The 14757-nt window shown below is 52.4% G+C and overlaps 1 protein-coding gene across 3 annotated transcripts in view; it reads right to left on the reverse strand.

The window, feature by feature from the left end:
* cdc14ab (cell division cycle 14Ab) overlaps positions 1–13460 on the reverse strand; it is a 40391-nt gene extending 26931 nt beyond the window's left edge. For 2 of the 3 annotated variants that reach the window (XM_042335418.1, XM_042335416.1), the window contains exons 1-4: positions 7627–7793; positions 7453–7543; positions 7260–7335; positions 844–936 (exon numbers count right to left, since the gene is read on the reverse strand). In XM_042335418.1, the coding sequence (XP_042191352.1) occupies positions 844–936; positions 7260–7335; positions 7453–7543; positions 7627–7711 (345 nt within the window). In that variant the 5' untranslated portion in view covers positions 7712–7793. Of the gene's footprint in view, positions 1–843; positions 937–7259; positions 7336–7452; positions 7544–7626; positions 7794–13355 lie in introns of those variants that run through there. The other variant, XM_042335417.1, reaches the window with a different exon arrangement.
* Positions 13461–14757: the final 1297 nt, after the last annotated feature.

Consider the following 14757-nt stretch of genomic DNA (forward strand, 5'->3'; position numbering starts at 1 on the left):
AAGTAAGTTGACCCAACTCCAAGGCCGATTGTTCCTATAACAACAATGTCCAACAGTACTGGGCAAATTATGGAAGTGAATTAATCGGAATCTGATTCTCAGCTCTCCCTTCCTCCACCATCCCCATCCCTCACTCTGGCACCAAATATACCACTCATTGCCCGGAATTGACAGTGAGCAAAAAATGCTGTTCCCAGCGTATAAAGTGTGTGGCTGGAAACAAGAGTCAGACCTACAGGCAAAGCTGCAAAACTTTACAATAGACAGTAAAAAGGTAAAAGACTGAAATCGGAGACAAGTGAAAGTGGAGCCGAGACAAGGAGCTGGGAAAGTCTTTCGTGGCCTGTGCTCCAACTCATCTCTAGTCAGACTCGAGATTGTATCAGCTTCTGGTGGGCAGAGCTGAAAGGCTTTTGTGTGGAAGGTTTATGAGCAGTGAAAGGAAAGCTTTGTGTATGAAGCAATACACAATATAACAAGACGCCACTAAAACTTTTTGAATGACTGGGGAAAAGAATGGCTAAGTGGAACACTGAGCCACACAGACCAGGACAGGCTCACACTCCTTCCCCACAGCTAGTCGTACCGGGCTACAGTGACCACACTGTCTCCTCAGTTACCTAGAAAGCAGGACAAGGCTGACATGTTCACACGACCTCAAGAGAAACCCTCAGGTAGAGAGGACTGGGCAAAGCTGTGACAAAACCCAAATCACCAATTACTACAGCTGAGGAAGTGTTGGGTTATCAAATGCAAAGATTAATACTGTTAATGATTTCTCTCTAAAAACATCAAACGTAGTTCCTCAAAATACCCATCTGTTATGAAGCACCGATCACTTACAGCGTAGGCACCGATCAGGAAGGCCGCGTTGGCTCGCTTCTTCTGGTCAAAGCTGGTGTAGTGCACAATCTTCTTTCTTGATAAAGTAAATGACTAGGAAATAAAAACAAATTACAAGTCAACCACAACAACTGATTGAGACTAGCGGAGGGAGGAGGGTGAAGTAGAAGGGGGAGCATTTTCAGGGCGAGGTGCTCGGGCCGGGGCACACCCACAGAGCCCACCCCGCACCCACAGAGCCCCCCCCCGCACCCACAGAGCCCCACCTGCACCCACAGAGCCCCCCACTACACCCACAGAGCCCCCCTCACACCCACAGAGCACCCGCCACCCCCACAGAGCACCCGCCACACCCACAGAGCACCTGCCACACCCACAGAGCACCTGCCACACCCACAGAGCACCCCCGCACACCCACAGACCATTATTATTATTAGTTCCCTCCCACACAGGGAGTGATTTTATTGACCTAATCCCCACTGTAATGGGCATGTTCGCAGTTACAATAAAAGGTTTAAAGAACTGGAGTTGTTTTTATCGGAATTGAGAGCGGATCACATAATCAGGGGTAAATCGGCAACCAGAGGGCATGAACTCAGTCAGTGCTTCAAGCATAAAGTGGGAGATTACAGACATTCTTTTTTAGGGTTAATGCTGATGGAATGTGTTACCAAAAGTAGGTTATTGAATGAAAGTATGACATTTAAATTGGATACTAGAAGAATGATATGCTGGTGAGAGAGCAGGGAATCGGATTAAAGTAGAGAGCTCCAGTGGGGGAGTGAGCACCAGCACAGACACGATGGGGAGAGAGCAGGGAATGGGGTTAGAGTAGAGAGCTCCAGTGGGGAGTGAGCACCAGCACAGACACGATGGGGAGAGAGCAGGGAATGGGATTAGAGTAGAGAGCTCCAGTGGGGGAGCGAGCACCAGCACAGACACGATGGGGAGAGAGCACCAGCAGGGATGAAATAGCCTCCATCTGTGATTGAATAGAAAATGTTTTTAATCTGCTGAGAGATTATTGTGTGTGGATTAGTGGAGAGAGAGGATGAGGCAGGAAGAGATTTTATACCGCTTCTTGTCACTACATTCTGCACTGACTGCATTTATGAAGGTCAGACGTATTAAACCTGTAACCCATTATTCTACATTAAATACAATCTAAAAATAAGATAATTCACCATAAATCAGGCATTGTCTGTGGAGAACAGTCAGTCTCCAAAGCCAGGCGCCAGGATGGCCACACACTCACACACAGACTCACCCACGGCCACACACACACACACACACACCCCCGGCCACACACACACACTCACCCCCAGCCACACACACACACACAGACTCACCCCCGGCCACACACACACACACACACACACACACACACACTCAACCCCGGCCACACAATACACACACACACACACACCCCTGGCCACACACACACACACACACCCCTGGCCACACACACCCCTGGCCACACACACACACACACACACACACACACACGAGACTCATCCTCGGCCACACATACACACTCACCCTCGGCCACACATATACACACACACACACCCCCAGCCACACCTGCGCGCCCACAAGCGCCTGCGGCCACGCCCGCGCACCACACCCATGCACCCGCGGCCACACACGCACGCCCACGGCCACGCGCGCACGCCCGTGGCCGCACATGCGCGCCCTCCTCTCACCCACATTAACAGATGACACTGAATTCCTGCCCCCGTCACAATATCCTTCTCTCCCGAGTGATTCTCACTTTAAGGAAAGAAATGTAGAGGACGAAACTGGCATCAAATCCAACAGGGATACAATCACAACCTGCCTCGCCGCTCATTCTCCATGTCCACTAATTCACACAACACATTCAGTGCTTTCAGCAGATTAAATCATGTTATAGTAAATCTAACAGAAATTAGCTCAGAGTGTAAAGGGTTCACTTGTGCATCACTGATCAATGTTTAGGACAATGTGATACGACAAACTTCCAAAAGCCATTTGACAAAGAAACAGAAGAGACATCTTTACAAACCGATGTTGAGGCAGAGACCTGATCAGCCAAAGGCAAGAATGGAGTTTGGTGTCACATTGCTGTTCCTCTTTTACACGAGGGAACTTTTATTTTTTTCCTCAGTCGGCTGTTTGGTTTGGAGACTAAGCACGACAATGGGTTTTCATGTGTGTCAGACACACGGCGGAGACATTCCCCGTGTCTGGAATCGCGTGTCCCGGAGGGATATTCAGGCTCAGGCTGGGAAGAGCCGAGACTTGGAGACCCCAGAGGATACATTGGGGTGATTTGTTAAAAAAATCCTTGCATTTGGTATAAGCACCTTTTACATCAGGAGAAACTCTCAAAGCACTTCAAGTGATTCACTGTAAAGTGTAGTTAGTGACTATTTAAAGGCAAAATTGGTATCAATTTTGGAGTTTCACTTCATTGACGTTTGCAGGTCACTGATGTGTGCTGATTCACCCACAAATTATCGTCACTCCATTTACAGACCGTGAAGCACATTGAGACAGTCCCCTGACGTTATATCAAATGCAAGGATTACTATTTGGACATAGCAATGTCCCTAAGCCATGAAATGAATTGTATCCAGGCAATTGTTGGCCAGGACACCAGGACAAATTCCCTTTACCTAGCTCAAAACAAGCAACTTCCAATTGCAAATATTGCCTGGCAAGCTTTCCCACTGCTTGTCCAGCCAGAACCATGCTATCCGCTGGGACTTTGGCTCGCAGGGTTAACTGGTGCCGAGTAGGAAACATTTCAGCCCTGGTGACTGGTGTGTTCTTCTAACTCTTGCTAACCAGCCACGGGGGTCCATCACTGCGCTTGGGGTAATAATAATTTTAAAAATGTAATTTGTTGTTGTTGAGGTACTGCACATCTTCTTGGATCAGGAACTGGGTTCATTGAACATTCATGACCTGGATCTGTACCTGGACCTGGTAGCTAAACTTTCTGGTGACTGGATAGGAAAAACAGCGCTGACATGCTGCAGCCAGTGTTGTGTTTGGAATAACTGCTGTGGCCAAACCTCCAGTGATGAGACAAACAAACTGGCCAATTGCTCACGGCCTTCACTGCACAACCTGAGAGATTGTAACGTGTACAGTGAACCGCGTAAGTGCACCACAATAAATCACACCCACAATAGGTCAAAGCTTCACAGGTTAATTATTAGCAACAACGTTCCCTTCTTCAAAGTAAGTAAAATAATCCATAATAGTGGCAGCATCTCCACAGTAACACTTAATCCAAACACAGACACACCCGCTCCCCCAGCGAGACATTGTGTATAGACACACACTCGCAGATAGATACCCACACACACACACACACACACAGAAACACATACACACACAGACAGAAACACACACATACACAGAAACACACACAGATGCACACAAAGACAGAAAGCCATTCACACACAAGCCCAGGGATGCCTTGCCGGCAGTAACTGGATTGCAAGTAAAGACGTCACGACTTGTTCAGATTAATCCAAAAAGAATCCGCTATAAACCCAAAGCAGCCGGCAGGACAGTGGCCGGGGTTCGAGTTAGGGCTGGGGTCGAGCACAGAGCAGCCTCTCCCAGTGTGGAGGGAATTGCCAACAATAATAATCCTTGCATTTGATAAAGTGCCTTATCATGTCTGTCTCAAAGCGTTTCACAGAATATACTGTAAAGTGAATTGTCTGTATATTTTGGGGGTGAAACATGGCAGCCAATTATGCACAGCAGTGCGCACAGTCGTGGATTGAGTGACCAATATAATTGTTTTTAATAAAGGGATTATTATTCCCAGAAAAGCGACCCTCCAATCGATTAACAACTGGATTCCCACCTACTGCTAGATAAACAAGGTGTGTAAAGTAAGGATACTTGTCCAAGGTTTCTCCCATCCATGAATCACCTCAGGTGCTGGCAGCATCAGCCTCCACGGCTGCACACTCAACCTCACTAAGCCAGTCAGGAACCTGGGTATCTTGTTCGACCCTGAACTGTCCTTTCTCCCACACATCCGCACCATGACCGGCACTGCCTACCACCACCTCCGCAACATTGCCAGACTCTGCCACTTCCTCACCCCTCAGGCTACCGAAATCCTCACCCACGCATTCGTCACATCAAGGCTCGAATACGGGAACTCTCTCCTCATCGGCCTTCCCAACCCTTCCCTTCACAAGCTGCAGATCATCCAAAACTCTGCAGCTCGTGTACTCTCACGCACCAGGCTCCGCGACCCCATCACTCCCACCCTCGCCCGACTCCACTGGCTCCCCATCCCCAGAGGATCGAATTCAAGATCCTCGTCCTCACTTTCAAGGCCATCCATGGCCTTGCCCCCTCCTACCTCTCTGACCTACCAACCTGCCCGCTCCCTCCGTTCAGCGGGCTCCGAGTCCGCTCCATGACTCCCGCCCGACCCGCCCTACATTCGGTGGCCGGGCTTTCAGCCTTTCTGCCCCCACAATCTGGAACTCCATCTCATGGTCCCTTCACCTCGCTTTCTCCCTTGCCTCCTTCAAGGCCGGTCTCAAGACCCTTCTCTTCGATTGTGCCTTCGGTCGCCCTCCCACCTCTCTGCCTTCCCTCACCCCTATACCATCCCTCCCCCATGCTCGGGCCCCGACACCTGACTGTTCAGCGCTTTGGGACGTCCTCCCAACGTAAAAGGCGCTCTACAAAGGTAATTTTGTTGTTGTTGTTGAATCAAACCCAGGTCCTTTTGCTTGCGTGATGGGCATGCTAACCACTACGCAACATTTCCATCTCAGTCTCCTACTCTAGCAGCTGAGTTTTTATTACTTCTGAAAATCTTGTTTCAATCATGCAACCCCAAAACTCAGACATTTTAATAACACAACCTCACCCAGCGGCAGTTTCATTAAAAGTCAAAATAAAGAATTAAAAAAATCTGAGTGCCTATTGTGAGCAGCACCCAGGAGTCAGCCTGTTTCGCTGTGTCCCACAGCCTCAGCCACTCAGCAACATAATACCATGTAACGGCTTTTGCCACAGATTACAGTCCTCCGATGAGAACATCCCCATAAGGAGGTCAGTGTCTGACTGAGGTAATTGGTTATCAGCTCAGGGTCAGTGATGAGGGAACGAAAACATATATAGCCCAGAGTGTAGCAAATAGTCCAGAGCGTGGGCAGAACGGGGAGAGCATGGAATCTGGGCAAGTTGTGTGCAAGTCACAAGAGACAATTGTAAATGTGTAATTGACTTAGGGGTGACTACCTCTGGAGTATGTGTGCCATTCTCTCCTATTTCACGAAGATATTTAGTTATTGCCCCTGACAGTGAATGACTGAGTTCATTGCAGATTTCGGCAGCAGTACAATGAGGAAAGATTCCCTCCCGGAAAGAGACGATCCAGAGGGTCAATAATAATCTTTCCTTTTGATTCAACATATTATTATGTCTTCAAAGCATCTCAAAGAGCTTCACTGGATTTTTACTGTAAAGTCCAGGGACGGTTTGTGTAGGGGAACGAGGCAGCCAATTTGGCACACAACAACATCCCACAGACCCATAAAGGGAATGACCAATTTTGTCTGGATGATTGTTGGCCAGGAAACAGGGAGATGCTCCCTTAATAGAAGTGTTTAAAATGATGAAAGGGAGACAGTACTACAACAACAACAACAAATTACATTTACACAGAGCCTTTCACATCAAGAGGATGTCCCAAGGTGCTGGACAATCAGGGATTTGGACCCAAGGGTTTGGCTCAAGAGGAGTTGAGGGCAGGGAGGGTAAAAACGTATAAGTTTGTTTTGCTGCCTTCAAAGATTTAAAACCCAAAACAAGAAAAGCAAATAGGAATCGCAGGAATAGGTTAGTAAAAGGCAGTGAGCAGGAAAGTCTCAAAATTTCCCAGACAAGTTCCTAATTGCGTCATTGGCTGATGAGAGTTGTTGGAGAGAATTTTTAGGGCGGCTGAAGGGAGGCACTCACTGCTCTGTATAATAATCCTTGCATTTGTTATAGTGTCTTATTGTGTCTTCAAGACATCTCAAAGCGCTTCACAGAATATACTGTAAAGTGCACTGATTGTATATTTTATGAGCAAAACAGGGCAGCCAATTGCACACAGCAACGTCCTACAAACAGTCATGGATTGAGTGAACAAATTATTATTTATTTTTTTATTTATTTTGAAGGGATTATTACCCCCAGAAAGCGATCTTCCAATCGACTAACAACCAGCTTCCAACTCACTGCTAGGTAGTAGGAGTGTGAAGTAAGGAAACATGCCCAACGTTTCACCCTGCCCAGGAATCAAACCCAAATCCTCTTGTTTGTGAGACGAGTGCTCTAACCACGACACTACAGTTCTCCACATAGTGTTACATTTACAGTATTTTCTCTAGTGAACTTACTTTTAATTTCTTGTTGAGTTTGCAGCCGTACCGATAGAGCATTGCCAAGTTGAGTGGTCCAAAATCTGCATAGAAACTGCAGACAAGTTAATGTTAGCGTTTATTTAATATACATGTAATATCCATCAGTCAATAATAATTATTAATATCCATCAATCAGAGAAACACAGAAAACCCGCTCCAACACACTTACTTTTCATAAACAAACTCATCGTCGGTGCAGAAGTAGTGTGTGTTCACCGTGCTTTTGGGCTTGTTTCTCAGAGTTGCGAAATATAATCGATCTGCAGATAAAACATCAATGAATCAATCAATCAATGACAGTGATTATTGACGGGAGTGTTGGGGGGGGGAAGTGGTCACTGACCTGTGATAAACTCCGAAGCGCTGATCAGCTCCTGGTCTCCGGCCATTTTAAAGAAGGAGCGAAACGGAGACGGTAACAGAGACATGAGCCAGGCTAAGAGACCCCAAAGCCCGTCTGGCCACAGCTCCCTCCCCTCTACCTGCACTCCTCTCTCTTCCTCTCTGTCTGTCTGTGTGTCTCTCTCACTGACTATCTACCGCTCTCTGTCACTGTATGTGTGTGTCTCTCTGTCACCCTGTCATCCTGTTTCTCTCCCTCACACACTCTTTCTTTGAGTGTCCTACTGTGTCTCTCACACACTCCCTCTCTCATACACTTCCTCTATCTGTCTCTCTCACTCACACACACACACACACCCTCTCAGTCTCTCACACACTCTCTATGTCTCACACATAGAATGTCTCACACTCTTTGTGTGTCTCACACACTCACTCTCACACACTCCTTCTGTCTCTCACACATTCTCTCTGTCTCTCACACACTCCCTCTCTTTCTGTCTCTCACCCGGTCTCTGTGTCTCTCACACACTCTCTCTCTCTGTGTCTCTCTCACACTCCCTCTCTCTGTGTCTCACACACTCCCTCTCTCTGTGCCTCTCTCACACACTCCCTCTCTCTGTCTCTCTCACACTCCCTCTCTGTGTCTCACACACTCCCTCTCTGTGTCTCAAACACTCCCTCTCTCTGTGCCTCTCTCACACACTCCCTCTCTCTGTGCCTCTCGCACACTCTCTCTGTGCCTCTCTCACTCTCCTTCTGTGTCTCTCTCACACACTCCCTCTCTCTCACACATTCCCTCTCTCTGTCTCTCTCTCACACACTCCCTCTCTCTGTGTCTCTCTCACACACTCCCTCTCTGTGTGTCTCTCTCACACACTCCCTCTCTGTGTCTCTCTCACACACTCCCTCTCTCTCTGTGTCTCTCTCACACACTCCCTCTCTCTGTGTCTCTCTCACACACTCCCTCTGAGTCTCTCACACACACTCCCTCTCTCTGTGTCTCTCACACACACTCCCTCTCTCTGTGTCTCTCTCACACACTCCCACTCTCTGAGTCTCTCTCACACACTCCCTCTCTCCCTCTCACACATTCCCTCTCTCTGTCTCTCACACACACTCCCTCTCTCTGAGTCTCTCACACACTCCACTCCGTCTCTCTATGTCTCTCTCACACACTCCTCTCTCTCTGTGTCTCTCTCACACACTCCACTCCCTCTCTCTGTGACCGTCTCAGTTTCTGTCTGAGTGGGACCCGCGTCACATGGCGGCCACACACCAATCAGATCAGGGCTGCCATTACCCTGGCAACCCCCCGACTCTCACCGGGGGCCAGGAACACAGTCACCAACACCGCCAGGGCCCCCCCACACAGTCACCAACACCGCCAGGGCCCCCGAACACAGTCACCAACACCGCCAGGGCCCCCCACACAGTCACCAACACCGCCAGGGCCCCCGAACACAGTCACCAACACCGCCAGGGCCCCCGAACACAGTCACCAACACCGCCAGGGCCCCGAACACAGTCACCAACACCGCCAGGGCCCCCGAACACAGTCACCAACACCGCCAGGGCCCCGACACACAGTCACCAACACCGCCAGGGCCCCCGAACACAGTCACCAACACCGCCAGGGCCCCCGAACACAGTCACCAACACCGCCAGGGCCCCCAACACAGTCACCAACACCGCCAGGGCCCCCCAACACAGTCACCAACACCGCCAGGGCCCCCCAACACAGTCACCAACACCGCCAGGGCCCCCCCACACAGTCACCAACACCGCCAGGGCACACAGTCACCAACACCGCCAGGGCCCCCCCACACAGTCACCAACACCGCCAGGGCCCCCCAACACAGTCACCAACACCGCCAGGGCCCCCGACACACAGTCACCAACACCGCCAGGGCCCCCCACACAGTCACCAACACCGCCAGGGCCCCCCACACAGTCACCAACACCGCCAGGGCCCCCGAACACAGTCACCAACACCGCCAGGGCCCCCGAACACAGTCACCAACACCGCCCCCCGACACAGTCACCAACACCGCCAGGGCCCCCGACACAGTCACCAACACCGCCAGGGCCCCCGACACACAGTCACCAACACCGCCAGGGCCCCCAAACACAGTCACCAACACCGCCAGGGCCCCCCAACACAGTCACCAACACCGCCAGGGCCCCCAACACAGTCACCAACACCGCCAGGGCCCCCCCACACAGTCACCAACACCGCCAGGGCCCCCGAACACAGTCACCAACACCGCCAGGGCCCCCCAACACAGTCACCAACACCGCCAGGGCCCCCGAACACAGTCACCAACACCGCCAGGGCCCCCGAACACAGTCACCAACACCGCCAGGGCCCCCAACACAGTCACCAACACCGCCAGGGCCCCCGAACACAGTCACCAACACCGCCAGGGCCCCCGAACACAGTCACCAACACCGCCAGGCCCCCGAACACAGTCACCAACACCGCCAGGGCCCCCGAACACAGTCACCAACACCGCCAGGGCCCCCGAACACAGTCACCAACACCGCCAGGGCCCCCCAACACAGTCACCAACACCGCCAGGGCCCCCGAACACAGTCACCAACACCGCCAGGGCCCCGAACACAGTCACCAACACCGCCAGGGCCCCCGAACACAGTCACCAACACCGCCAGGGGCCCCCGAACACAGTCACCAACACCGCCAGGGCCCCCGAACACAGTCACCAACACCGCCAGGGCCCCCGAACACAGTCACCAACACCGCCAGGGCCCCCCCACACAGTCACCAACACCGCCAGGGCCCCCGAACACAGTCACCAACACCGCCAGGCCCCCGAACACAGTCACCAACACCGCCAGGGCCCCCGAACACAGTCACCAACACCGCCAGGGCCCCCAAACACAGTCACCAACACCGCCAGGGCCCCGAACACAGTCACCAACACCGCCAGGGCCCCCCAACACAGTCACCAACACCGCCAGGGCCCCCCAACACAGTCACCAACACCGCCAGGGCCCCCCAACACAGTCACCAACACCGCCAGGGCCCCCGAACACAGTCACCAACACCGCCAGGGCCCCCGAACACAGTCACCAACACCGCCAGGGCCCCCAAACACAGTCACCAACACCGCCAGGGCCCCCGAACACAGTCACCAACACCGCCAGGGCCCCCGAACACAGTCACCAACACCGCCAGGGCCCCCGAACACAGTCACCAACACCGCCAGGGCCCCCAAACACAGTCACCAACACCGCCAGGGCCCCCGAACACAGTCACCAACACCGCCAGGGCCCCCGAACACAGTCACCAACACCGCCAGGGCCCCCAAACACAGTCACCAACACCGCCAGGGCCCCCGACACACAGTCACCAACACCGCCAGGGCCCCCGAACACAGTCACCAACACCGCCAGGGCCCCCGAACACAGTCACCAACACCGCCAGGGCCCCCCAACACAGTCACCAACACCGCCAGGGCCCCTGAACACAGTCACCAACACCGCCAGGGCCCCGAACACAGTCACCAACACCGCCAGGGCCCCCGAACACAGTCACCAACACCGCCAGGGCCCCCGAACACAGTCACCAACACCGCCAGGGCCCCCGAACACAGTCACCAACACCGCCAGGGCCCCCGAACACAGTCACCAACACCGCCAGGGCCCCCCCACACAGTCACCAACACCGCCAGGGCCCCCGAACACAGTCACCAACACCGCCAGGGCCCCCGAACACAGTCACCAACACCGCCAGGGCCCCCGAACACAGTCACCAACACCGCCAGGGCCCCCGAACACAGTCACCAACACCGCCAGGGCCCCCGAACACAGTCACCAACACCGCCAGTGGCTCAGGCTCATCCCTGTACTATTTCTTAATAATAATAATAATAATCTTCGCATTTGATACAGCGCTTTTCACGTCGGGAGGACGTCCCGAAGCGCTTCACAGAACACACTGTAAAGTGAATTGACTGTATATTTGTGGGCGAACGCGGCAGCCAATTGCGCACAGCAATGTCCCACAAACAGTCGTAGATTGAAAATGACCAATTTATTATTGTTTTTGGTTTTGGAGGATTATTATTAGGCTCTGTGTGGAGTAAGGAAACTTGCCCAAGGTTTCGCCTGGAATTGAACTCAGGTCTCTCACTTGCAAAGCGAGTGCTCTAACCACTGAGCTACTTAAATAAGAAAAAAAAATCACTAATTTGATGTTCTCCAGTACCCCCCACCCGCGTATATATATATTATATATATAACACAGACACCTACCCTCTCCCATATCTCACTGTACCCAGGAAGGCAACCGCAGGGTCCCACTGCGGCCATCAGTTTCAGGATTGTAACTCGTACCTGTACCCCAGGTACGCGAGTCAATGATGGGATGGGATGGGATGTGATGGGATGGCCTCTCCGGCAGGGGAAGCCTGGCCTGAGCCTCGCGACCGTGTCCTCAAGTGGTTCCAGTATCCCCGCTTCCTCTGTGTGAGGGCAGATGTGAGGGAGGATTGTGGAGACTCGTAGCTCTGAGGTTAAAGCACTGGCACCTCAAGCGAGAGACTTGGGTTTGATTCCCGGGCAGGGTGAAACGTTGAATTGGTTTCCTTACTCCACGCGCCTCTGTTTACTTGGCAGTGAGTAGGAACCTGGTTGTTAGTCAATTGGCGGATCGCTTTTCCAGGGGTAATAAGTCCTTTAAAAAAACGGTCACTTAATCCACGACTGTTTGTGGGACACTGCTGTGCGCAATTGGCTGCCGCGTTCCACCCATAAAATATAGTCAATGCACGTCATAGTATATTCTGTGAAGCACTGTGAGACATCTCAAAGACGTAATAAGGCGCTATATCAAATGCAAGAATTATTATTATTATAGATCACACTCCTCAGGTGGGAAGTGCTGCAACACTGACCCCAACCAACAGGGGACTGACAGCACAACTGTAGCCAAGAGCTCAATCCTTCCCATATCCGGTTATGGGTGAGATTCTGTCATGGTAACCAACGACACCTCTCACCTGTACACACCTCTCACCTGTGCTCAGGTGCACACCTCTCACCTGTACACACCTCTCACCTGTACACACCTCTCACCTGTGCTCAGGTGCACACCTCTCACCTGTACACACCTCTCACCTGTACACACCTCTCACCTGTGCTCAGGTACACACCTCTCACCTGTACACACCTCTCACCTGTACACACCTCTCACCTGTGCTCAGGTACACACCTCTCACCTGTGCTCAGGTACACACCTCTCACCTGTACACACCTCTCACCTGTGCTCAGGTGCACACCTCTCACCTGTACACACCTCTCACCTGTACACACCTCTCACCTGTACACACCTCTCACCTGTACACACCTCTCACCTGTGCTCAGGTACACACCTCTCACCTGTGCTCAGGTACACACCTCTCACCTGTACACACCTCTCACCTGTGCTCAGGTGCACACCTCTCACCTGTACACACCTCTCACCTGTGCTCAGGTACACACCTCTCACCTGTACACACCTCTCACCTGTACACACCTCTCACCTGTGCTCAGGTACACACCTCTCACCTGTACACACCTCTCACCTGTACACACCTCTCACCTGTGCTCAGGTACACAGCTCTCACTTGTGAGGTCGGCTTCAAAATGACCCACACCCCCGGGGCCCAGGCACTCGCCCGCCCGCCCGCCCCGGGGGTGGAGGGAGGGAGGGAGGGAGGGAGGACCTACCTCCGATGTCAGCAAACCACACGCGCTCGGGCGAGGCTGAGGCCTGCTGCTCGGCGCCGCACACGCCGGGTTGGAGCCTCTCATATTTCCACAGGGTGGGGTTTGCCATCAGGCCTGGGGGCGGCGGGCGGTCAGGGCATTGCCTGGGCGCGGGGCGGGTCTGAGGCCTACCCGCCGCGGGCCCCCCGCCTCAGGGGCCGCTCTGTGACGTTCCTCCCCCGGTAACACTGCGAGGGCCTGACCCGCGGCCCGAGCCGCAGTGCGGCCGGTGTCACAATCGGACCGGCTCAGAGCCCTGACACCGGGACACCGGGACACCGGGCACCCACCCACCCACCCACTCAGCCACGGCCGGGCCCGGAGCCGCCGACACTCTCATTGCTGACTCCCTCCCGCCTGAGGCCTCGGGTGATGGCCGCCCCTCGTGAAGCGGCCTGAGGGAGGGGAGCAGTTACAGAGGTCCAGGTAACTGACCACCAACCAACCAACGCTCCAGGGTCCTGAACCTGAATAATAATAATAATAATAATAATATAATAATAATATAATAATAACAATCCTCGCATTTGATATAGCGCTTTTCACGTCAGGAGGACGTCCCGAAGCGCTTCACAGAACACACTGTAAAGTGAATTGACTGTATATTTGTGGGCGAACGCGGCAGCCAATTGCGCACAGCAATGTCCCACAGACAGTCGTAGATTGAAAATGACCAATTTATTATTGTTTTTGGTTTTGGAGGATTATTATTAGGCTCTGTGTGGAGTAAGGAAACTTGCCCAAGGTTTCGCCCTCTGCCTGGGATTGAACTCAGGTCTCTCACTGGCAAAGCGAGTGCTCTAACCACTGAGCTACAGGACTCCAAGATACTGGAACATCAAGATCAGTTCAGATGAGGAAGGTCCATCTGTCCCTCTAATCTCGTTCTTCCAGAACTGCCCATCCCACCGACCTCCCCTCGCAGCATCCAACTGTTTCATTAACTTGAGCCTCAGTGTCCTGTCCTGGACCAGCCTGTTCCACTCATTGATCACCTTCTGGGTAAAGAAATATTTCCTGGTTGTCTGACCTGAAATTGCCCTTCACAATTCTAAACCCATTTCCTCTTGTTCTGCAGCACATCCTAAAGTATTGATTTGGGTTTACTTTTTCAATCCCATGAACATTTTATATGGTCCACTTTGAGAAGTCTTATCTCGAGACTGAAGAGCCCAAGCTTTGTCTAATTGTTGCTCACAATCTCATTCCTCTTACACAAGTCATCAGGCTTATTGCTCTCCTCTGCACAGCCTCGAGGGTCCAGAGTGGTGGCCAGAGCTGGGTTTGGCCTGACCAGAGCACTGTGGAGCTTCAGTGTGATGGCTGGAAATCTGGAGACACTGATGGCTTCAGCAGCATTGAT

This window comes from Callorhinchus milii, unplaced genomic scaffold (assembly GCF_018977255.1).
Source record: "Callorhinchus milii isolate IMCB2004 unplaced genomic scaffold, IMCB_Cmil_1.0 Scaffold5, whole genome shotgun sequence".
NCBI lineage: Eukaryota > Metazoa > Chordata > Chondrichthyes > Chimaeriformes > Callorhinchidae > Callorhinchus > Callorhinchus milii.